The 22663-nt window shown below is 50.1% G+C and overlaps 1 protein-coding gene across 2 annotated transcripts; it reads left to right on the top strand.

Annotated features, from left to right (window-relative positions):
- Positions 1-656: 656 nt before the first annotated feature.
- On the top strand, positions 657-22245 carry Atp8b2 (ATPase phospholipid transporting 8B2). 2 transcript variants are annotated; one of them, XM_015502818.2, is made up of 27 exons: positions 657-748; positions 2980-3038; positions 3369-3482; positions 4087-4185; positions 4459-4520; positions 4621-4693; positions 4975-5045; positions 5500-5579; positions 7004-7162; positions 7387-7475; positions 9483-9679; positions 12537-12745; positions 13598-13641; positions 13925-14090; positions 14237-14425; positions 14580-14695; positions 15458-15622; positions 15705-15816; positions 15945-16050; positions 16161-16305; positions 16498-16681; positions 16821-17044; positions 17293-17376; positions 17670-17915; positions 18065-18203; positions 19860-19990; positions 20214-22245. In XM_015502818.2, the coding sequence occupies exons 1-27, from the start codon at positions 718-720 to the stop codon at positions 20490-20492; spliced, it is 3573 nt and encodes a 1190-aa protein (XP_015358304.1). In that variant the 5' UTR covers positions 657-717; the 3' UTR covers positions 20493-22245. The 2 variants fall into 2 exon arrangements, with proteins under 2 accessions (XP_015358304.1, XP_015358305.1); XM_015502819.2 differs by lacking the exon at positions 657-748 and adding an exon at positions 1315-1653.
- The last annotated feature ends 418 nt before the right edge of the window (positions 22246-22663 follow it).

Here is a 22663-nt window from a genome sequence, read left to right as displayed (position 1 = left end):
TTTTTTTTTTTTTTTTTTAGTACCTGGATTAACCCAGGGGCATTTAACCACTGAGCCACATCCCCAGGCCTCGCTCCCCCCTTTTAAGAAAGGGAATCCAGCAGCTTGAAATCATTATTTTTTTAAAGAAGATGGACACAATACCTTTATTTTACCCATTTATTCATTTTTTAAGTATGCTGAGGATTGAAGCCAGTGCCTCACATATGCTAGGTAAGCGCTCTACCACTGAGCTACAACCCCAGCCTCCAAGCCCTTTTTAATATTTTATTTAGAGACACGGTCTTGCTGAGTTGCTCAGGGCCTCCCTAAATTTCTGAGGCTGGCTTTGAACTCCTGATCATCCTGCCTCAGCCTCCTGAGCTGCTGGGATTACAGGCACGTGCCACTCGCTCGCGTGCAGCTGTGCCCTTCTTACCTGGCCTATTCTCCTAGACCCCTTTCCCACAGGCCTTGACTTCTGTAAACTCTCAGTTCTTCCCTCCTTCCATGTTATCCAAAGCAGAAGGGATGGCCTCTTCTCAGGTACTGGACAGGGCAGAAAGACGAGAGTGTTGGTGGGGAGGGATGGAGAGGTCGGGATCAGTGCTGGAGAAGAGAACCTTCAGGAAGGGCCTAATAAGGGGAATAAAGGGTTACCCTCAGCTTCCTGACCACACTCATGTATCACCTTCCTACAGGGTCTCCCATGGGATTGCTGGGACCTTGCTGGGTGAGATGGCACTGTGTGCAAAAAAGCGACCCCCAGGTAAGAAAGGCAAGAAGTGGGAATCCCTGGGAATTTAGACAAGAGTGAGTGTTATTATGGTTCAGGGAGTCAGGAGAAGAGGGACAGCTGGCATGGATCTGGGAAAGGGGAAATCAAGATCCCTACGCATCCCGGGAAGAGCCTAGGAAACACAATTTTTTCGTTTGATGCTTGAGCTAGGTTCTCTGCTGGGATAGTGCTGAGTACCAGCCCCCCCACCCCACCCCCGCCCCGAAACACCTGCTCTCTTTTCTTGGGGCACCTGCAGCTGCTACTTTCTGGCCTGGGAAGCCCCTGTCTCTTCCCCCACAGGGTCCTCTTCCTTTTCCTTCGAGTAGGGAGGGAATGAAACGGTTGCCCCCGACAACCGCGGCAGCCCGCTCACCAACATCGGCCCTGGCCGGGTGCGGGGCGCGGAGAGCGGAGGCGGGGTGCGCTCGGGCTGGCTGTCGCCTACGCGGCGAGCTGGCAGGCTGCTGCCCCCTGCAGTCGGGGGAGCGGGGAGGGGGGCGGGGAGCGGGAGGGGGCGGGGAGCGGGAGGGGGCGGAGCCCGGGGCGTGCGCACCGCATCCAGGGCCACTCAGCGCATGCAGTCCTTTGCTGGGGGCTTCGGGGGCGGCGCAGCTGAGCTCACGGAGTTCCCGGGCCGGTGCGCCAGTGCCCGTGAGGATGGCCTGGGTTGCGGGTGGCATGCTCGCCGGTGGGCCCGGGCTCACTTGTAAGCGGCAGCGGCACTTGCGCCTCCCCGGGGGGCCGCCTCGTAGGCGCCGCTGAGGCCAAGAACTGACAGTACGCTCTCCCCACTCAAACCCGGATCATGACGGTCCCCAAGGAGATGCCCGAGAAGTGGGCCCGGGCCGGGGCACCACCCTCTTGGAGCCGAAAGAAGCCTTCTTGGGGGACAGGTAACGGGAGGCAGCATCTTGCAGCTCTCCCGAGCCCATAATTTCCTCCTCTCCAATCCCTACATTCCCTTGTCCTGTGCCTCCCCAGTCTTCCCCCATCCTCTTTCTAGACCCAGAGATCCTGGCTCTAAAGTCCCTACCTCCTTCCTTTGCATGGCCTCTGGTGATTGCGTAGGGTCTCAGCACGAGGAGGCTTCTCTAGGGGAAGTTTTTGGGAATAAAGTGGCTCAGTAGGCTGGCGACACTGTGGCCTGAGATTTTGTTACTGCAGTGTGCTCTGCAAGGGTCTTGGGGGAAGGGGCCTGGAACACTGCCTTTGGCTTTCTTGCAGGTTTAAGACATTAGGTTTATAGTCTGATCAAATCCCCCCTCCCCTTACAGCATGAGATCAAAGTGACCCCTGGAATGTGGGGAACCCTTCATAGGACATTCCCTTGTTCTGGAACCTGAACTTGGTGGTTGCAGTCGGGAACCTGCAAGGGGTAGCTAAATAGATGTCACTGAGTGAGCAGTTTAAGGGAAACATGTAGACGGTACAGAAAAGGTTACAGTTAGAAAGCAACTGTTTCCATTACATCTCATTCCTCTCTCTTGCATCTCTGCTTCAGTCTGCATGACCCATATCCCTGACTCCCCCACCTTCTTCTACTTGAAGATGAGCTTTGAAATAAGGTGATGTCATTGTTGGCCAGTCAGAAGCTGCTGCTGGTGACATGTGACAACCAGAGGCTCCTGTAGGGGGACTGCACGTGGGGCTGGGATGTTGCCGCAGAGCAGCTCCAGGGCAGCAGAGCAGCTCCAGGGCAGCAGAGCAGCTCCAGGGCACAGTGACCCTCTGTCTTGCCACTCCCCACTTCCACCCCATTAGTCCCCAGTGTAGGGGGAGAGCAGCAGTCCCATGGTTAGATCTGCAGTAGTTTCTAGGGGGAAGGATGCTTTCTTTGTGTCTTCAGCTGCTACTCCTTGATTATGATGATAGCAGCCAAAGGGTCTGGGGACTCCATGACCATCAATGGCTAAGGCTCTTCCAGAAGGGGAGGACAGAAGAACTGAGTGCTCCCAGTAGAAGATTATTGGTGGTGAGGAAGAGAACCTATCCTGTCCTTTGAATGTAACTTGCAGAACCATGTGGTTATGCTGTTGGTGCAAGCTGGACTAGAGGGAAGAATTTAATGACACCTCAGGTGTGGAGCTAACGCCATAAAACTATTTGGTGAAAAGAAACAGGGACCTTTGGTGGAATGTCCATAAAGTAGGATGGACCTGACAAGGTGGGGGTGCAGGCCTCAGTTTGCTGCTCCTAACTGTAGCATCATTCTGTTGTAGAAGAAGAAAGGAGGGCACGGGCTAATGACCGAGAATACAATGAGAAATTCCAGTATGCGGTAAGTGATTCTAGACCACCTGTCCCCACTTCCCGAGTGGGAGTGGGGAAATATAGGGATGTCGTGGGCTTGGACTGAGTGCTGGATAGGAAGGGTGCTTGAGGAGGTGGAGGCACCTTCTTCAGCTGCTCTCTATCTGCTACTGTGCTGAAGTCCTTCACCTGTCAGTAATCAGAATACATTGACCCCAGACTCGACTCCTCTCTCCCACTCCAGTGCTGATTTTGGGGGCAGAGGTTTGGGGAAGTGTAGAGATGGAGGAGACAGCTTCCGTCTGATTCTGGATTGAGTTTGGGGACCGCCTCATTATCTTCTCTCCCACTGCCATAGAGTAACTGCATCAAGACCTCCAAGTACAATATTCTCACCTTCCTGCCTGTCAACCTCTTTGAGCAATTCCAGGAAGTTGCCAACACCTACTTCCTGTTCCTTCTCATCCTGCAGGTGAGTGACCTCTAGTATATCCCTTGCAACTCACAAAGCCAAGTAAGAATAATGAGGGCGATGGCCAGTGTCTCATTGGGGGGTTCTTCTTCCTGCCGAGGAGGGTGTAAGCCACATGAAAACTTAAAGTCTAAAATAATTAGTGAAGAACGAAATACCAAGAGCCAGAAATATATTTACAGAAGTGGCACCCCTGATAACATCCAGTCCACACAAGAGATGGAACTAGACAAAGGAAAGATGGCTCCTGTGATTTGTTCAAGGGGTACATCAAACACATGGATAGGGTTTCAAGGGCAGAGTTTTGCATCCAGTGTCTTGTAGTCAGCAGGTTGATTGGCATCTTGACAGGTCACACCCATCTCAGGTGCTGTGTGGGAACCTTTAAAGCAGAACTTGTAGGGGAAGTTCACCTGCATCAGGCGGTCTGTCCCTGTGGGGCTGCATGGGAGGTTCCCAAAGCCAGACTTATCCCCTCACTAGGCTACAATGCGCAACTCGGTCCACACACAGCCCTCGGATGACTCTTGACAGAGGAGGGAGATGTGGGGCAAGAAAGCTTTGGCTGGGGCTTCAGATGCCTGCTTCTCTTTCCTCTTCTCAGTTGATCCCACAGATCTCTTCCCTGTCCTGGTTCACCACCATCGTGCCTTTGGTTCTTGTCCTCACCATCACCGCTGTTAAAGATGCCACTGATGACTATGTGAGTTCTTTCATTTTTTATTCTGCCACCCCCAGCACACAGTCACCTTCACCCAGCACAATTCCTTGGTGACCTAGACATCCTTTACCTGGTCCCACTTGGTCCATGATAATGTGGCTAAGGGTGAGGAGGGGAGTCAGGAAGAGATGGTCTGTGAATAGGTGTGTGGAAGGTGTTGCCCAGCATGCTCTGAGTTCCCCTGATGGAGCCAGAGTCTCCTGTTCTTTGGATCAGGAGAAGGTGTCTCACCTTTTTCAGTTCTCTTCTTTTCAGTTCCGCCACAAGAGTGATAACCAGGTGAATAACCGCCAGTCTCAGGTGCTGATCAATGGAATGTGAGTGCCTTTTGGGAACAAGGGCCCTGGGGACAAAGCGGGAAAGGCCCTGGAAACCTCTGTAGCTACTGACAGCCTTTTTACTGTCTTGTTGCCACAGCCTCCAGCAAGAGCAGTGGATGAATGTTTGTGTTGGTGATATCATCAAGCTAGAAAACAACCAGTTTGTGGCGGTAAGGGAAAAGTGGCCGCTCTAGGCCTACAGGGCTCACCTTCCTCTTTAGCAGAAAGGGATGGGTCCTTCCTGATTCCGTTTGCCTTTTAAACACCCATGGAAGGAGACTGTCTTGGGTTAATATGCCTGGGACCTGCTGTTAATGTGTTTGGAACTAGGAAGGATGCTCGGCGGGGGTGTGTGTGTGTGTGTGTGTGTGTGAGGGGAGGAGGATCCTTGCAGAGCCTGCTGCAGGTGGAGACCTGCGTATCTGGACTTCTCATTAGGGCTTCTTTCCAGGCGGATCTCCTCCTCCTCTCAAGCAGTGAGCCCCATGGGCTGTGTTACATAGAGACGGCAGAACTCGATGGGTAAGTGGCATGCTCAAGGGTCAGTCCTTTTACTTCCTTTTTAGGGGTGAAAAGATTGTTTTTGAAAGTGGGTCTCAGGCCTGGGCTTATGCCTTTTGGAAAATTTAGGGGTAAGAAAGACTTTGGAGCCAGGTATGGTGGCACATGCCTGTGATCTCAGAGACTCGGGAGGCTGAGGCAGGAGGATGGCATGTTTGAGACTAGCCTGGGCAACTTAATGACACCCTGTCTCAAAAAAAGAAAAAAAAAAAAATTAGAAAGGGCTGGGGACGTAGGTCTGTGGTAGAGCACCCGTGGGTTCAATCCCCAGTACGGGGGTCGGGTGGAGGGGAGAACGCTTTGGGATACGTAGAAGTATTTGCTGTGCTGAGAAGTGGGATGCCCGTGGTCAGGTGCTCCTGAGCAGGCTACTGGGTGGGTAGGGAGCCGGGACTCAAGGGAACTGTCCTTCTAGAGAGACCAATATGAAAGTGCGCCAGGCAATTCCAGTCACCTCAGAACTGGGAGACATCAGTAAGCTTGCCAAGTTTGATGGTGAGTAATCTTGGAGAAGCAGTCTTCAGGTAAAAGAGGTAGGTTGGGTTTTAGAATTTAAATTGTACCTTTTCCTTTTGGCTTCTGGTTGCTGTGATTATGCAACTCCATGGATTTGGGGGTGGGGGTGCTGGGAATGCCAAGTGGTTGCAACTTGATGATCATTTCAAGGAAGCCTTGAGACTGATAGCTCCCCACTTGCTGTGCATCTTGAGAGAAATTCAGCTTATACTGTTTGGGTGTTAGCTCAGAATAATGATATGTGCTCCTTATAACAAGACAGACTGCCAGGCATGGTGGCATGTGTCTGTAATCCCAGCAATTTGGGAGGCTCAGGCAGAAGGATTACAAGTTTGAGGCCAGCCTCAGCAACTTAGTGAGACCCTTAGCAACTTAGTGACACTCTGTCATAAAATAAAGAATAAAAAAGACTGCAGATGTAGCTCAGTGGTAGGGTACATCTGTGTTCAATCCTAGTAACACATACACAAAAACAACTATACAGAGTGTATAAGAAAGTTTATGGTCACTCCTGCCCTTCTTAGATGACCATGTTAATTAACAGTCAGTCCTGTTAGTATAGTAATCTACACTTTTACATATGTTTGTATACATAAAAATAAAAAATGCAATTCTTTTGTACTGAAGTTTCTACCTTTTTTGCTTATTAAATATATCATAAGCATCTTATCATCTGTATAAAGAATTTTACCTTTTTCTCTTTAGTAGCTGCATGATATTTCATAGAATTGTTGTATCATCAGAGCCAGCCTGGGCAACTTAGAGAAGACCTTAGTATAGAGCACTTGCCTAGCTATGTTCAAGGCCCTGGATTCAGTCCCTAGCACCGAAAAAAAACCTGATGTATCATAATTTATTCATCTACTCCTGTCCATTCAGTGGTTTCCAGTCTTTTGCTGTCCTGATAATGCTTCAATAAAGGATATCATGCTCTATTTAGTAGGATAGAGTGAGTGACCAAACTGGAATTACTAAGTCCAAGCTTATATGTACTTTTTTTTTTTTTTTTTTTTTAACCCAGGGAAACTTAACCACTGAACCACATCACCACCCTTTTTTTTTTATATTTTATTTAGAGTCAGGGTCTTGCTAAGTTGCTTAGGGACTCACTAAGTTGCTGAGGCTGGGTTTGAACTTGCGATCCTCCTGTCTCAGCCTTCAGAGCTATTGGGATCACAGGCATGTGCCACTGCACCCGGCATATGTATGTACTTTTAATATTAGTATATGCTGTCTCATTCTTTTTCTGAAAAGTGACATCAGCTCACACTCTTGCCAGCAGTATGCAAATGGGTCCCTGTCCTTACTCTTTCTCCTTTAGCTACTTTTTCTCTCTGTTTTATTGTCATGTGATCGAATTGTATACTAGAGCTTGAGCCGTGTTACTCTTATTTACCGTCCAGGTGAAGTGATCTGCGAACCTCCCAACAACAAGCTGGACAAATTCAGTGGAACCCTCTACTGGAAGGAAAGCAAGTTCCCCCTGAGCAACCAGAACATGCTGTTGCGGGGCTGTGTGCTACGAAACACCGAGTGGTGCTTCGGGCTGGTCATCTTTGCAGGTGAGCCTTCTAGCATCCAAAGGAAGAAGGTGACTCAGCCCTCCCTCAGGAGTATGGGTTGAAACTGGGTGGGTTGGCAGAGTGCATAAGGTACAAAACCTCCAGCCCTGAATACAAGTCTCTTGTCCACTTAGTGTCTCCATTCCATCCTGATGTACTACCTCTGGGGATCAGAGCAGAAATTCAGAGACAGTTTTGTTATTTGGCTTCCCATTCTTTTCTAGGTCCTGACACTAAGCTGATGCAGAACAGCGGTAGAACAAAGTTCAAGAGAACAAGTATTGATCGCCTAATGAATACACTGGTGCTCTGGGTAAAATCCCACATATATTTCCCTCTCTGCCCTTTTGGTTCTCCCTGGGTGGTTTCCTTGGCTTCCATTGCTCTTCCCTGGTCAATAGTCAGGCTTTGGATTTGGTTTTAAAGTCACTGCAGGTTAGCTACTCAAAGGCAATGTTTATTTCAGGTTTCTTTTAGACTTGGAAGATGTTTTTTTAAAAAACCTTAGGAACGTGCATGAATCAACAACTTAAAGCTAAAACAATCGTCCCTTCTCTGGATCCCAGTTATGATGATGATGACTTAGTGCATCATGTGACCTTCTGTTTACCTTTGCCAGAGACAAGGAGGCCTTCATGAGGATGGAGAGGGAATTAAAAGAAAAAATTTCCACTTGGAAGTTGGTTAGCAGGGTCTTTCCCCCCCCAACTTATAAGGATGAAGAATCCCAAAGGAAAAGTTTCTGTTTTCATTTTTGGCAATTCCTGAGTCCTTCTCTTGTTTAGCTAGAAATCTGAGCTCCTTGTTAAACATTGCTCCCCTTCTTGCACCCTCCTGCCTGCTGCCTGCCCCCCACATGCCAGCTTGCAAAGCCTGGGGCCACCCTGGTTTTAAAGGGCTTGCAAAATTCCAGTTTGAGGGAGCTCCAGGGCAGATTTTGCCTGTAGAGGCTCACATGGCCCCCTGGTGGTCGTTGGGCACCAGGATAGTTTCTGTTTTATTTCAAACTCAATGGTGAAGATGGCTTTGGAAATAACTGTCAGAGAGAAAAAAGAAAAAAGTAAATAGATATCAGAAACCAGACATGGATTTTGGTTATTTTTCTTCTCTCTCTCTCTCTCTCTCTCTCTCTTTTATATACGTTCATTTTATTTATTTTTATGTGGTGCTGAGGATGGAACCCAAGGTCTTGCATGTGCGAGGCGAGCGCTCTACTGCTGAGCCACAGCCCAGCCCTTGGTTATTCTCTTATAATCACCAGACTTTCTTATGATCCTTCATCAAGGACTCCAAGCTGTTTTGATTAATCAAGAAATCTGGAGTTATCAAGATACAGTTTGTTTCCCTGGTTTGTTTTATTTATTAATGGGCACTGGGGATTAAACCAAGGGGTACTTTACCACTGAGCTACATCCCAAGCCCTTTTTATTTTTTATTTTAAGAGTCTTGCTAAGTTTTTTGGAGCCTTGATAAATTGCAGAAGCTGGCCTCGAATTTTTGATCCTTCTGCCTCAGCCTCCCAAGTTGCTGGTATTACAGGCATGTGCCACTATGCCCAGCTTCTGTTTCCCTGGTTTAAAAAAAAAAAAATGGGCTGGAGTTGTGGCTCAGCAGTAGAGCGCTCGCCTAGCACACATGAGGTGCTGGGGTTCGGTCCTCAGCACCACATAAAAATGAATAAATAAAATAAAGGTATTGTGTCCACATGCAACTAAAAAAATATTTTTTAAAAAATAACAGTCTGTATAAAATAGACATTATAAGGGCTAGAGGGCTGGCTCAGTGATAGAGCACTTGCCTAGCATATGCGAGGTTCTGGGTTCAATCCTCAGCACTGCAAAAAAAAAAAAATAAGTAAACATATATACAGACATATATATACTATATTTTATATATATATACACCTATGTGTGTGTGTGTGTGTGTGTGTGTGTGTATATATATATATATATATATATTATATTATAGTAACTTGGCATTTTTGTTGGTTTGTGAAGGCTTAGCCCAGGTAAATGGGTAATTTGCACTAAGTGTTTTTGGTATGTGAAATGTAGTTCACCCCATTCACCAACCTTAAAGACTCCTGATTGGGAGCAATTTCTCTATTTCAGCTTCCCCACTGTACACATGAGGAAATGTTCAGAGAGGGCCACGTGGTGGTCAGTGGCAGACCAGAGCCATTTCTGAGCTCATTCCAATAGATCATTCTAACAATTCAAATATGCCTATGATTTTTAGGGCTCAGGCCTGAATAGGAACTTCCTTCATGGGGACATTTGTTTTCTAAGTCTCTGATTAGTTTCTGTTTCTCATTCCTCAGATTTTTGGATTCCTGGTCTGCATGGGGGTGATCCTGGCCATTGGCAATGCCATCTGGGAACATGAAGTTGGGACACGCTTCCAGGTCTACCTGCCCTGGGATGAAGCGGTGGACAGTGCCTTTTTCTCTGGCTTCCTCTCCTTCTGGTCCTACATCATCATCCTTAACACTGTTGTGCCCATTTCACTATATGTCAGGTATGTTGTTCTCTGCTCTAGGTTCTGTCCAGGGAGCCCAGTGGTCCTTTGATAAACTTTTCTGTAAATATCCAATCATTGAGAAGGAACATGAAATCCTTTTCTTCTGTACTATGAGCATTTTGTGTTGTCTTTTTATCTTTGTGTACAAAGTAGACTTTTTACCAGTTTCCTGGCACTGGGAGTGTATTAGAGCAAAACCCTTGAGCATATATTTAGCATATGTGTAATGCATGCACTATGTGCAAAGAAGCGAGGTAGGCACTGTAGCACATAGAAATTGGAATGGATCTCCTTTACTCTAGGAGCTTAGGTCCAAAAGAACAAGAAAAATCTAAACACATTATAAAATAAAAATTGGGACTAAGTCCTGTAGAAGTCATTCTGTCCTCAGCATTACATAACACTGAGATGTGTCAGATGGCCTGTGCCTTCAAAAGCAGTAGCCTGGCGGTGGCGGTGGCGGTGGCGGTGGGGAGTCGGAACCTGGTCAGACACTGATACACCATGCAGGAGGCATCAGGTGCCCAAGGTGGGGACGAGCCCTGCTCCTCAGGCAGGAAATTAGGGAAAACATCTCAGAAGAGATGAGTGAAGGTGGAATTGGAAAAGAGAGGAGGAGAAAGGGCTAGGAACAATGGCAAGGAAGTGGGCACTGGGAATGGCCTCGGGACAGCAGAGAGTAGGGACGGTGAGTGAGGAGCTGTGGGAGAGAGACCCGGAAACAACGGCTCACTCCTGACTGTGAAGGGTCTTCAATCTTGGCCTGTGGCCTTGGACTTCATAAACCATTATAAGGTCTTTGGAAAAACGAATAAACAACAAAAAAAGAAGTCATTTGAAAAATAAATTCTAAAAAAACCTAAAGCAGCTTTGGGCAGTGGAGTGCAGCATGTGTCGGGTCAGGGGCCCAGGCAGGGTGCTTGGATGCTTGAGGTAAAGAGAGTGTCACAGGGACAGGCCAGTAAGAGTGGAAGGAGGAGGGGGCTGGGAGAGGTGAAAGGAAGAATCCAGGAGAAAGAAACTTTCCTACCTTGTACCTTGTATTTGAGATAAGGGCCTGTGACATTTTATAGGAAACTCTTTGTGGAGGTATTCAGAATCTTCCTGTCTCCTGTGTTTAATTGACAGTTTCCTCAAGTAGTCCTCAATTCTCCTACTGGCCCAAAGTCCTAGGATTGATTATGATGAATAGAAGATGAAGCATTTCTTTGCCAAGAAAGTACAGTTTGGGCTTTTTTCGAGCACAGAGAGGAGAGTCAGAAGGTTCTTGGTTTAGTCCTGCCTGCTCGACTAGATTTGACATATGACCACAGTCACTTGAGGCTTTCTGGGACTTCTGGTTTCTCCTGTAAAATGGGACCCCTGTTTCATCTTCCTCACAGGGATGTTTTGACGTAAGACACTAGTTTGGAAAACACAGGTTATAGCTGGACACGGTGGTGCACGCCTATAATCTCAGTGACTGTGGAGTCTGAGGCAGAGGAATTGCAAATCCGAGGCCAGCCTGGGGACTTAGCAAGATCCCGGGTTAAAACAAAAAATAAAAAGGGGGGTTGCGGTTGTAGTTCAGTGGTAAGAGTGCTTGCCTTTTGTGTGTGAGGCACTGGGTTTGATCCTCAGCATCACATAAAACAAACAAATAAATAAAATAAAGGTATGTGTCCATCTACAATTAAAAAAAAATTAAAAAAATAAAAAGGGCTGAGGAATGTAGTTCATGGGTGTCCCTAGGTTTGATCCCTAGTACCCTCCACCCAGAAAAAAAAATCACTATACAAATATTGGATGGTGTATATCTGTTATCATTGCAACTCTGGTTCTACATTATTATTTATTTAAATGTTTTTTCCCTTAAAACCTAATTTTGTTTTCTTATCTTTGGGCTTTCTTGTCCCTGTTTTGTATCTAAGTCTATTTGAAGCCCTTGGGAGCTGCCTGAGGAAGTTTTCTAAGTCCCATCAAGTTATAGTATGTCTTCGGGTGGGGTGGAGGAAGGGTTATAAGCTGCATGGGGAAAAGGTTATGATGATATTTCCAGCTACCTCAGTTTTTACCTGGTAATAGGATCCTGATAGGAGTTTCTGTCAGGTCAGAAGCAAAGTTCCCGATAAGCCCATTGCTGCACCTCTGGACCTAAACACAGGGCCCTTTCTGGAAATACTGTGAGCCCCTATCCAAAGAAGACGAGGAGCTGCCTAAGCAAAGGAGAGGATGGGGACTGTCAGAAGTCCCATCCCCTGTAACTCGGCACTGTCCCCTACGTTATTGCAACCCCTCTCCCTTCTGGAGTCAGCCCCTCAGCTTTGCCACAGAGTTGGGGTGTAGGGCCCAGGTGGGGGGAGAACGCTCCGTGTGCTGGGGCAGCAAGGAGCAAGTGGGCCGTGCTGCACCTCAGTTTTCGTTCCCAGCCTGGCCCCTTGGAGGTGGCGCTCTCGCCTTGGCGCGCACAGCACCCTCATTATCTCTCTCTTTTCTCTCTCCCTTCCCTCTCGCACTTTCTCTTGTTTTTTTTCTGCGTGGTTTCTGTGTTATTAGTCCTGAGGTAAGAACTGGTTGAGTGCCTTGTCTGCAGTCCTTTCCTCCCTCCACCGTGCGCTCTGTCCTGCCTGCCCAGGCCTGTTGCACCTTCTTGTCTAGAGAGTGTCAGGAGGGGCGGGTTGGGGAGTACTTTGCTGGCTGTACCTGGCTGGCTCACCTGCAGGCTCTCCTTGCCCCTTCCCACCCAGGTTCCTGTGCCCAGGTGTCTTCTCCATTCTCGTTTCTCCCCAGATGGAGGGCCTGCAGCGAAGGCCCATGTGGGTGGGGCACCTCTTCCCCTTCCCGCACCAAGCCTCACCTCCTGTCCTCTGTGTAGTGTGGAGGTCATCCGTCTGGGTCACAGCTACTTCATCAACTGGGACAAGAAGATGTTCTGCATGAAGAAGCGGACACCCGCTGAGGCCCGCACCACCACCCTCAATGAGGAGCTAGGCCAGGTGGAGTACATTTTCTCCGACAAGACTGGCACCCTCACCCAGAACATCATGGTTTTCAACAAGTGCTCCATCAACGGCCGCAGCTACGGTATGGCGGTGCCGCGAGGGTTGGGCTGCACATCTCGCTTGGAAAGAGAATGGAACCAGGGCTCTTATAGTTGTCTGACATTGGACTTTGCTTCTTTGCTATTTGGGTCCGAGAGTCCTTGAGAGGGTCTGTTCTGTATCCCATGCCAGGAAGCAGATCCTGAGTCTTTTCCTCGTCCTCACTTGGTACCCTTGCCTGGTCTCAGCTCCAGGCACTAGGGGAGCTCCTTGGATGTTTAGAGTGAGGCCCAGACACTGCCCTCTGGTCATCCTGGCCAGGTTGGACCTTGGCTGACCCAGTGGAATTCTAGACTCACCCATGTTGCTTGTCATAAGGGCCCTGTGAGTCTCTGGAGTGTGCCCATGGTCTTCCCAGTGTGGCCCTGTCCAGTGGCCTTGTGGCTGAACTGCTGGGGTGGCTGGGGCAGGGGGTGTGGGGGCTGGCCTTTGTACGGGGTCAGCCCCTGCTGTGACTGCTTCTGTACTAACCTAGACCTGTGCCTAGTGGGTGAGGCTTCGTCTGCTGTGCAGGCCTACAGGGTGCCCAGGAGCCCTGGCTGGTGCAGGTGAAGAATTGGAACTGCCCTGAGGGGACAGCTGCTGGGAGGTGGTGGGGACAGGAATGGTGAGCGGTGGATCCCATGACACTCTTATGGCCACAGTTCTGGATTCTGGCACCCAGGACGCCTATTGCCTACTGTCCCTTGTGTCAGTGGTGTGTGAGTGATATCTGCTCAATGACCAGGCTGAGGGTTCCCAGTGCTTGCAGGGATCTGTATTAGAGGCTTATCCCCAGTGCTGTAGAGATCTCCAGCTCTGATTTTGCTTCTCCTTCTGTCGTGGCTGTGTGTAGGTGACGTGTTTGATGTCTTGGGACATAAAGCGGAGTTGGGAGAGGTAAGAGCCAGTCTCCATAATTGTTGTGTGTACCATTAACATAGGGCGCCTGATGGGAACCGTTGGCATAATTAGGAGAGCTGTGTTGTCTGGGCAGGAAATGGAAGCAGCTTGGAGAAATGGATATGAGAAAAAAGAACTTGTAGAAAAATGGGAATTTTGAGGTCCACAGTGGTTTCCATCTTGGGCTCTTCTACTGAGAGGTGGGTGGGCAGGGACAGCCTCTTTCCTGGGCTGTAGCTGACAACCCAGCTTTTCCTAAGGGCCTTCTTACCTGTTGCAGAGGCCCGAACCTGTCAACTTTTCCTTTAACCCTTTGGCTGACAAGAAGTTCTTATTTTGGGACCCCAGCCTCTTGGAGGCTGTCAAGATGGGGGACCCCCATACACATGAGTTCTTCCGCCTCCTCTCCCTGTGTCACACTGTCATGTCAGAAGAAAAGAATGAAGGTGAGCCGAGGAGCTGGTTCCTCCCTACCCTCACCCAGTTGGTGCTCTTGGGCCCTGCTCTGCGTTGCAGTGCTGCTGGGCTGAGGCTTCCTGAGGGTGGCCACTCATGCCATGCCATGCCATGCGTGTTCTTCCTGCCCATCTAGGAGAACTATACTACAAAGCCCAGTCTCCTGATGAGGGCGCCCTGGTTACTGCAGCCAGGAACTTTGGTTTTGTGTTCCGCTCTCGCACACCAAAAACCATCACTGTCCATGAGATGGGCACAGCCATCACCTACCAGCTGTTGGCTATCCTGGACTTCAACAATATCCGCAAGCGGATGTCAGTCATAGGTGAGGCCAGGACTGGGATGTGGGGGGGTTGGGGCAGCACATAGGCCTGGAATGGGCCGGGTATGCTGAGGGCTCGGAATGATGGGTTTAGACTGCGGGTCTTTGCCTGTCTGAATTTTTCTGGCACTTTTCTTGCCCCCTGCCGTATGCCCAGTGCGGAATCCAGAGGGGAAGATCCGACTCTACTGCAAAGGGGCCGACACCATCCTGCTTGACAGACTGCACCACTCTACCCAGGAGCTGCTCAACACCACGACCGACCATCTGAATGTAGGTGTGAGGGAGGGGGACTGGCCTGCTGCTGTGCTGCGCTCAGCGTTGGGGTGGGAGCATGGCTTTCTCTTTTGTGTGTCTCTTCTTGTGTTTATTGAACACATTTAAGGTGTACAATGTGATGTTTTGATATACTAGGTGAAATGATCACTGCAATCAAGCATATTAACTTTTCCACCATCTCTTTATTTATTTGTTTGTTCATTCATTTATTTGTGTGGTAAGAATACCCAAAATCTCTCCCAGCAAATTTTTTTTGGGAGGACTGTTCTGGAGATTGAACCCAGGGAACTGTAGACTGAGCTACATTCACAACCCTTTTTGTTTTGTTTTGTTTTGGGTACAGGGATTGAACTCCGCGCACACAATCGCTGAGCCACGTCCCCAGCCTTATTTTGTATCTTGTCTAGAGACGGGGTCTCACTGAGTTGTTTAGTGCCTTGCTTTTGCTGAGGCTGGCTTTGAACTTATGATCCTCCTACCTCAGCCTCCCAAGCTGCTGGGATTACAGGCATGCACCACCTCACCCGGCCACAACCCTTTTTATTTTGAGAGAGAGGCTCACTCAGTTGCCCAGTTTGGACTTGCAGTCTTGGACTTGGCCTGGGACTTGCAGTCTTCTTGCCTTAGCCTCCTGAGTCTCTGGAATTAAAGGCATGCACCACTGCATCCAGCTGTAGATTTTAACTGTGGTCCTCATGTTGTACATTATTAACTCTCTAAACCTACTCAGAGGTGCATTCCTGACTCTGCCCCCAGGAGTATGCAGGGGAAGGGCTGAGGACCCTGGTACTGGCCTACAAGGATCTGGATGAAGAGTACTATGAGGAGTGGGCCGAAAGACGGTTGCAAGCCAGCCTGGCCCAGGACAGCCGGGAGGACAGGCTGGCCAGCATCTACGAGGAGGTTGAGAGTGACATGATGGTGAGGGCACAAGGATGGCCTGAGGGTGGGCAAGGAGGACTTGTGCCTGTGACCCTCATGCCAGGAGTCCTTGTATTTTCAGCTGTTGGGTGCAACGGCTATTGAGGACAAGCTGCAGCAGGGGGTTCCAGAGACCATTGCCCTCCTGACGCTGGCCAACATCAAGATCTGGGTGCTTACTGGAGACAAACAAGGTGAGAGCCCAACAGGGCAGAGGAAGTTACACCTGGGCAGTATTCCCGTTGGAGCCTTGGTGGAGCCGCGGGCACCAGGCTGACCTGTCGGGAGCCTGCCTGTAGCCCCTGCACTCTTTCTTGGCTAGAGACTGCTGTGAACATTGGCTATTCCTGCAAGATGCTGACGGACGACATGACAGAGGTGTTCATAGTCACAGGCCACACTGTCCTGGAGGTGAGAGAGGAGCTCAGGTAAGCCAGAGGCCCAGGGACAGGCTGGGGTTTCTGAATCCTATTGAGACTTCTGTCCTGATTCACTGCTGTTGTCCTGGGTCACCACCATTCCATCTCTACCTTCACAGGAAAGCCCGGGAGAAGATGATGGACTCTTCCCGCACCGTAGGCAACGGCTTCACCTGCCAGGAGAAACTTTCTTCTTCCAAGCTCACATCTGTCTTGGAGGCCGTTGCTGGGGAGTATGCTCTGGTCATCAATGGTCACAGCCTAGTAAGTGTTATCATCCTTAGCTTGAGTGGTATTCTTCCAGAAATCCCTTTTCTCAATACGGCTTGTAGATTTTTTTCTTCTCATTTCCCTTGACTTCAGAGGGGGTTGTGATCTTCAAGGGGCAGGGAAGAGCTGAAGCCACTAGGTGTTCCCCGGGAGGACTGTGCCTCTTTCAGGTGTTCTGTGTTCCAGGCCCATGCGTTGGAGGCAGACATGGAGCTGGAGTTCCTGGAAACAGCGTGTGCCTGCAAAACTGTCATCTGCTGCCGGGTGACCCCCTTGCAGAAGGCACAAGTGGTGGAACTGGTTAAGAAGTACAAGAAGGCGGTGACACTTGCCATTGGAGATGGGGCCAATGATGTCAGCATGATCAAAAGTGAGTGTAGTCTGTGTGCATGGGTGGGCTGGGCAGGAGAGGGGAGGTGCCCTGAGGTCGGCTGGGGAGAGGGACTGTAACTTGGTGGGGTCTGAAGGGGGCAGCCACCCTCACCTGTCCTCCTCTCTCACCTCCACAGCGGCTCACATCGGTGTGGGCATCAGCGGGCAGGAAGGGATCCAGGCTGTCCTGGCCTCCGATTACTCCTTCTCGCAGTTCAAGTTCCTGCAGCGCCTCCTGCTGGTGCATGGGCGCTGGTCCTACCTGCGCATGTGCAAGTTCCTCTGCTATTTCTTCTACAAGAACTTCGCTTTTACCATGGTTCACTTCTGGTTTGGCTTCTTCTGCGGCTTCTCGGCCCAGGTAGCGAATGTACCCAAGCTGTGATGCATATCTGTAAATTTTTTAAGGGCAGAGGAGGTTGTATTTGACCTGTTTGCTGCCTAATCCCATTGTCTAGTGCATGCATTTAAAAAAAAAAAATTGTTGAAAGAGTAGGGATCCCCAAGAAGCCCTAAGCTCCACATCAGCTGTCACATCAGTCACTTCCCGTGCCTGATGTGCAGTGAAGAGAGGTTGCGACTCCCTTTTCCCTGTCCGCTCTCTTGCAGACTGTGTACGATCAATATTTCATCACCTTGTACAACATCGTGTACACCTCCCTCCCCGTCCTGGCTATGGGCGTCTTTGACCAGGTATGGGGGAGGTGGACGGCCAGGTAGGAGGGGCGAAGAGCACTGCTGTTACAGTGTGGACATGGGACACGTGTGCCTGCCGACTTGTGGACACGGGGAAGGCCCTTTCAGCAGGGGAGGGTGTGGGGCAGGCTCCCCTCAGGTACAGCTTCTCCACAGCTCTCCTGAGTTGCTGAACAAAAACTGGGAGCAGCTGGCTTGAGGTTGTTGTTGCTAAAGTCTGTGGAAAGGAGGTTTAAGAGACAGGGTCTGCCTTAGTGATCCTCATCGGTCATGTGGCCCTCCCCATTCAGGATGTGCCAGAGCAGCGGAGCATGGAGTACCCTAAGCTCTACGAGCCAGGCCAGCTGAATCTCCTCTTCAACAAGCGGGAGTTCTTCATCTGCATCGCCCAGGGCATCTACACCTCTGTGCTGATGTTCTTCATTCCCTATGGGGTGTTTGCTGAGGCGACCCGGGATGATGGGACCCAGCTGGCCGATTACCAGTCCTTTGCGGTCACTGTGGCCACGTCACTGGTCATCGTGGTCAGTGTGCAGGTATGAAGCCTCCAAAGAACTGCCCTTTCCTATGGGAGGAGTGAGCCTCTGTCCTTAGAGCTGCTCTCAGTGTCCCACTTTAGTTTCTGGGGGGGGGGGGAGTTTTTAGGGGCTCTCCTGCCTGTGACAGCTCTGACCTCTTTCTGCAGATTGGACTGGATACAGGATATTGGACAGCCATCAACCACTTCTTCATCTGGGGCAGCCTCGCTGTTTACTTTGCCATCCTCTTTGCCATGCATAGCAATGGGCTCTTTGACATGTTTCCAAACCAGTTCCGATTTGTGGGTGAGTCCCTGTGGCTTCCTCTTGAGTCTTCTTTAGGAATTACATCTGTTCTAGGACTCGCAGGGTAGTCGGCCAGTGTGCACATCACAAGCGTTTATCAGCACTCCTTATGTGCCAGGTAGCTGACCCGTCAGCAGGACATCAGGGGTAGCTGGTCTAGACCCGGTCCCAAAGAGTTTCTGTAACCATGAAAGTGATGAAGCCCTTCTAGGCTGTGGGAGGTCAGGGCTCTGAGGCGGTCAGGGGTGGCAGGCTTTGTGGTTAGCAGAGACCCTGCCAGTGGGGTGGCCATGGTTAGTCCCCCAGAAGAGGCTGCTATGAGCAGAGCCAGGAAGTACAAAGAAGCAAGTGTTTCTGGGGAATAAAAAGTGCTCTAGCTGGATGGGCCCTGGAGAATAGAGGGGGCTAGAGGCTGGAGGGCGGGCCTTCAGCTCTAAGAATGACCCCCGTCTCCTGCCAGCCTTTCATGTGCTTTGCCACAAGTCTTCATTTATTTAGAGGAAGGGGGACAAATGACATCAAAAGATTGAGTGTTAGAACTGGGTACAGTGGTGCACGCCTGTAATCCTAGCCTCTTGGAGGCCGAGACAGGAGGATCACAAGTTCAAAGACAGCCTCTGCAATGGCAAGATGCTAAGCAACTCAGTGAGACCCTGTCTCTAAATAAATACAAAATAGGGCTATGGATGTGCCCCAGGGGTCGAGTGCCCCTGAGTCCAATCCCTGGTACCCCGCCCCCCCCCCAAAAAAAAAAAAAGATTGAGTATTAGGAATGTGAAGCAAGAGTTAAACGTAGAGGCAAATGCCTGCAATCCCAGCTTCTCAGGAGGATGAGGCAGGAGAAGTGCATGTTCAAGGCCAACCTGGGCAACCTAGTGAAACCCTGTTACAAAATTAAAAAATGCTGGGCATGGTGGCACACACCTATAATCCCAGCAACTCTGGAGGCTGAGGCAGGAGGATGGCAAGTTTGTGGTCAGGTATATCCCTAGCCCCAGAACTTTGAATTTTAATTGAAATTTGATGGGAAGCCATTGGAGGGCTTGAGGCAGGAAGTGTCATAAAATAATAATGTTTTTAAAGGACCACTTCTATTGTTGTGTGACTAAAATAAAGTATAGGGAGTAAAGGTGGAAATGGGGAGACCAGTTGGAGGCTATTGCAGGATTTGAGGATGACACGTGATGGCTTGGGACACAGTGAAGTGCAGAGGGACTCCCTAGACATTTTGAAAATGGAGCCAACAGATTGAATGTGGGTTGTGAGCAAGACAGAAAAGTGGTGATGGGTGGGGGATTTAATCAGAGCCGCTCGGTGAGTGGTAGTTGTTTCCTGAGCTGGGAAAGGCGTGAGCAGATTTGGGGTGGAAGAGAAGGTGGTTCACTGTGGTGGAGGTGAAACTTGAGATGCCTGTTGCATATTCAACCATAGTTAAGGAAATAGCTCTGGGGCTTTTGGGGGAGAATTTGGAACCAGTCAAATGTCAAATGTGGAGATAAACATTTGAGGAGTGGGCAGAGAGAAGAGGGAAGCCAAGATGATTTAGGTTTTGAGATTGGGGAAGTGGAACTGCCAGAAATAGAAATGGAGAAGTCAGGGGCTACCCTTGTGTCCACTTTGTGAGTCCCAAGGCCCCCGTCTCCTGTGTACCTCCAGGGAATGCCCAGAACACCCTGGCCCAGCCCACAGTGTGGCTCACCATCGTGCTCACCACGGTCGTCTGCATCATGCCTGTGGTGGCCTTTCGGTTCCTCAGGCTCAGCCTGAAGCCAGACCTGTCTGACACGGTGAGCAGCTGGCCGTCCTGGGCTGTCCGCTCCGGGGGCGGAGACCCTTGGCCGGAAGGGCTGTCTCAGGCACTGGTGTGGCTGTTTCGGGACTGTGGCTTGGGGGTTGGTGGTGGTCCTAAGCTGCACAGGCGTGGAGGTTCCTGTGCTGGCCTGTCCCAGGGCCCCGCGTCCCTTCTCCGTGGTGGCGTGTCACACCGCTGGCTCTTCCCGTGTCCCCCAGGTCCGCTACACGCAGCTGGTGAGGAAAAAGCAGAAAGCGCAGCACCGCTGCATGCGGCGGGCCGGCCGCACGGGGTCGCGGCGCTCGGGCTACGCCTTCTCGCACCAGGAGGGCTTCGGGGAGCTCATCATGTCTGGCAAGAACATGCGGCTCAGCTCCCTGGCGCTGTCCAGCTTCACCGCCCGCTCCAGCTCCAGCTGGATCGAGAGCCTGCGCAGGAAGAAGAGCGACAGCGCCGGCAGCCCCGGCGGCGGGGCCGAGAAGCCCCTCAAGGGGTGAAGACCTGCGGTCACAGGACACTCCGTGCTGGTGACCAGAGCAGCTGGCCAGTGGGGCGCCAAGGGAACAGTATCTCGAACTGTTGGTCCTCGCTGTCTGCCTCCCGTCTCCTCTGGTAGACCCTGGGGAGAGGGAGGGAGGGGGCCCAGGGGCAGACAGAGGCTCAGGCACCAGGAAGCAGCCCCGTGGGGACCAGACATGGTACCAAAAATAAGAAAAACTGTGAGAGATTGTTTGTCCCTGCCCTGCCTGGGAGCTCCCAGGGACACTGTAATCTCCATATTTTTTTACTCCCATTCCCCAGAGGGGCTCTAGCACCCGTTCCAGAATTATACCAGAATGTATCCTGCCGGGAAGCCAGAGACCTGCTGGGGCCTCTGGGCCCCTCACATCGTGGGTGTCTCCTTGACTGTGTTTGTGTCCAGTTTGGTTTTGTCTTTTTTATTTGGCTGATGGCGGAGGCCTTTATGTGACTTTTATGTTGTGATTGGTGTCTTAACTCTCCTGGGAAGAGGAGCCTGGGACTCACTGGGACACCCCTCCTGGTGGAGTGGCTTGGGAGGAGCTGTGTCTCACTGGTCACACTCCAGTAGCTGGTGCCCTGGTGGGACAGAGAGGCTAACCAGGGAGGGAGGAAGCCCAGCCAGAGGGTGTCCGGAGAGTGAAAAGGAGGGCTTGGCCTGTCTCCTTCCTCACCTTGAGAGTAATGCGCTGTCCCTTCCCCCAGTGCACACATGTCCGTTCCTGGCATCCATGAAGTCCTGCTGGTTTGGGGCTGGAGCCTGGAAAAGTGGCCCCTTCATCCTCAGAGAGCTAAAGCCCAGTTTGAAATCTAGTCTTAAGGAGAAAAAGGAATGCTCTCATTTTAAATTTAGTCCCAAGTTCGTTAGCAGACTTTCTTCTGACTTCCCCGCTCCTCTTCAGCTGGAGCTTTCTTGCACCTGCACCTCAGAACCCTGAGGTGATGCTGAACCCCTGAGGTGGGCCTCTCTGTTCCCTCTCCCAGGAAACCAGCCGTCCCACCAGCAGGCCTCGCTGCTGGGAGGAGGCAGAAGGGAAGGGCAAGGCCAGGCTGGGGCCAGACTCTGTCTGCTCGGCATCCTGCCTGTCTGAACAGGCCTCCGCTGGAGGCTGGTCACAGCCCGTCTTATCTCCATCGTCCACAAGCTGTACCCCACGTCAGGCATTTCCCAAGTTGGTTGCTACCAATCAGTCTCCAGAAGACGCCTTTCCTCTTCTTTGGGGACTGTGTTGGGGTAGAAAGTACTAGTTTGGGAATGGTGTGGAGCTGGGAGTGGGGGATCATAAGCATTCCCTGTGGGAGCCCCAAAGGAGCCGGGCAGAGGCTGCAGTCAGGTGGGGTGAACCCTCAAGGAACAGGGGAGGGGAAGTCTTGACAGGGAAATCCCTTTTGGCCACAGTTTACAAACCCAATATCATGTCTGTTTGTGTGTCTCTCAAGGTGAGAGTCTGATTTTTATACCAAAGAGGAAATGATTTTTTTTTCATATTTGGTTGGTCTATATTATATAAATATATAAATATATATATATATATATATATATACAGTTATATATATTATTTTTTTGGTTCTCTCTCGTTTTTAGGGAGGGAAGAAAGTACCAAGTTGCATTGAGCTGTAATTAAGGAACATTCTGTATAATTTATGACACATTTCTATACTTGCAGAAATTATATCATTTTATGAATATAAAAGAAAAAAAACTTTTTATAAAATTCCAATTTCTGAGAAGTGTGTAATTTGTCTCTTTTTATGATGTTTAAACAAGACTGATGGTCAAAGTAAAGACAGAAACTGTCTCTAAGTGGAAGTGAGTGAGTAGAGGAGGGTGAGGGAATCTGCTGCGCTCAGCACCCCCTCTCTCTGCCTGCTTTCTGCATCCGAGTTTCATCTAGGAGATGGGCGTGGGCCATGCTGAGGCAGAGCTTGGAGACTTTGTGTCCAGCTGACGGCTGGTGCTTCAGACCTTGAACTGATGGCTGTTCTAAACACAGGCCAACTTATTCCTAATACATTCTGGGGGCCGGGAGTGGGGGATCTGGGCAGGGAAAGTTCCAGAGTACCAGGTAAATATTTTTAAAGACCTTAAAATATTTTTACCACTGAGATAGATTCCTAGATCTTTTTTTTTTTTTTTTTTTTTTTTTTT

This window comes from Marmota marmota, unplaced genomic scaffold, assembly GCF_001458135.2.
Source record: "Marmota marmota marmota unplaced genomic scaffold, marMar, whole genome shotgun sequence".
Lineage (NCBI taxonomy): Eukaryota > Metazoa > Chordata > Mammalia > Rodentia > Sciuridae > Marmota > Marmota marmota.
This window is presented reverse-complemented; position numbering and strand designations above follow the sequence as displayed.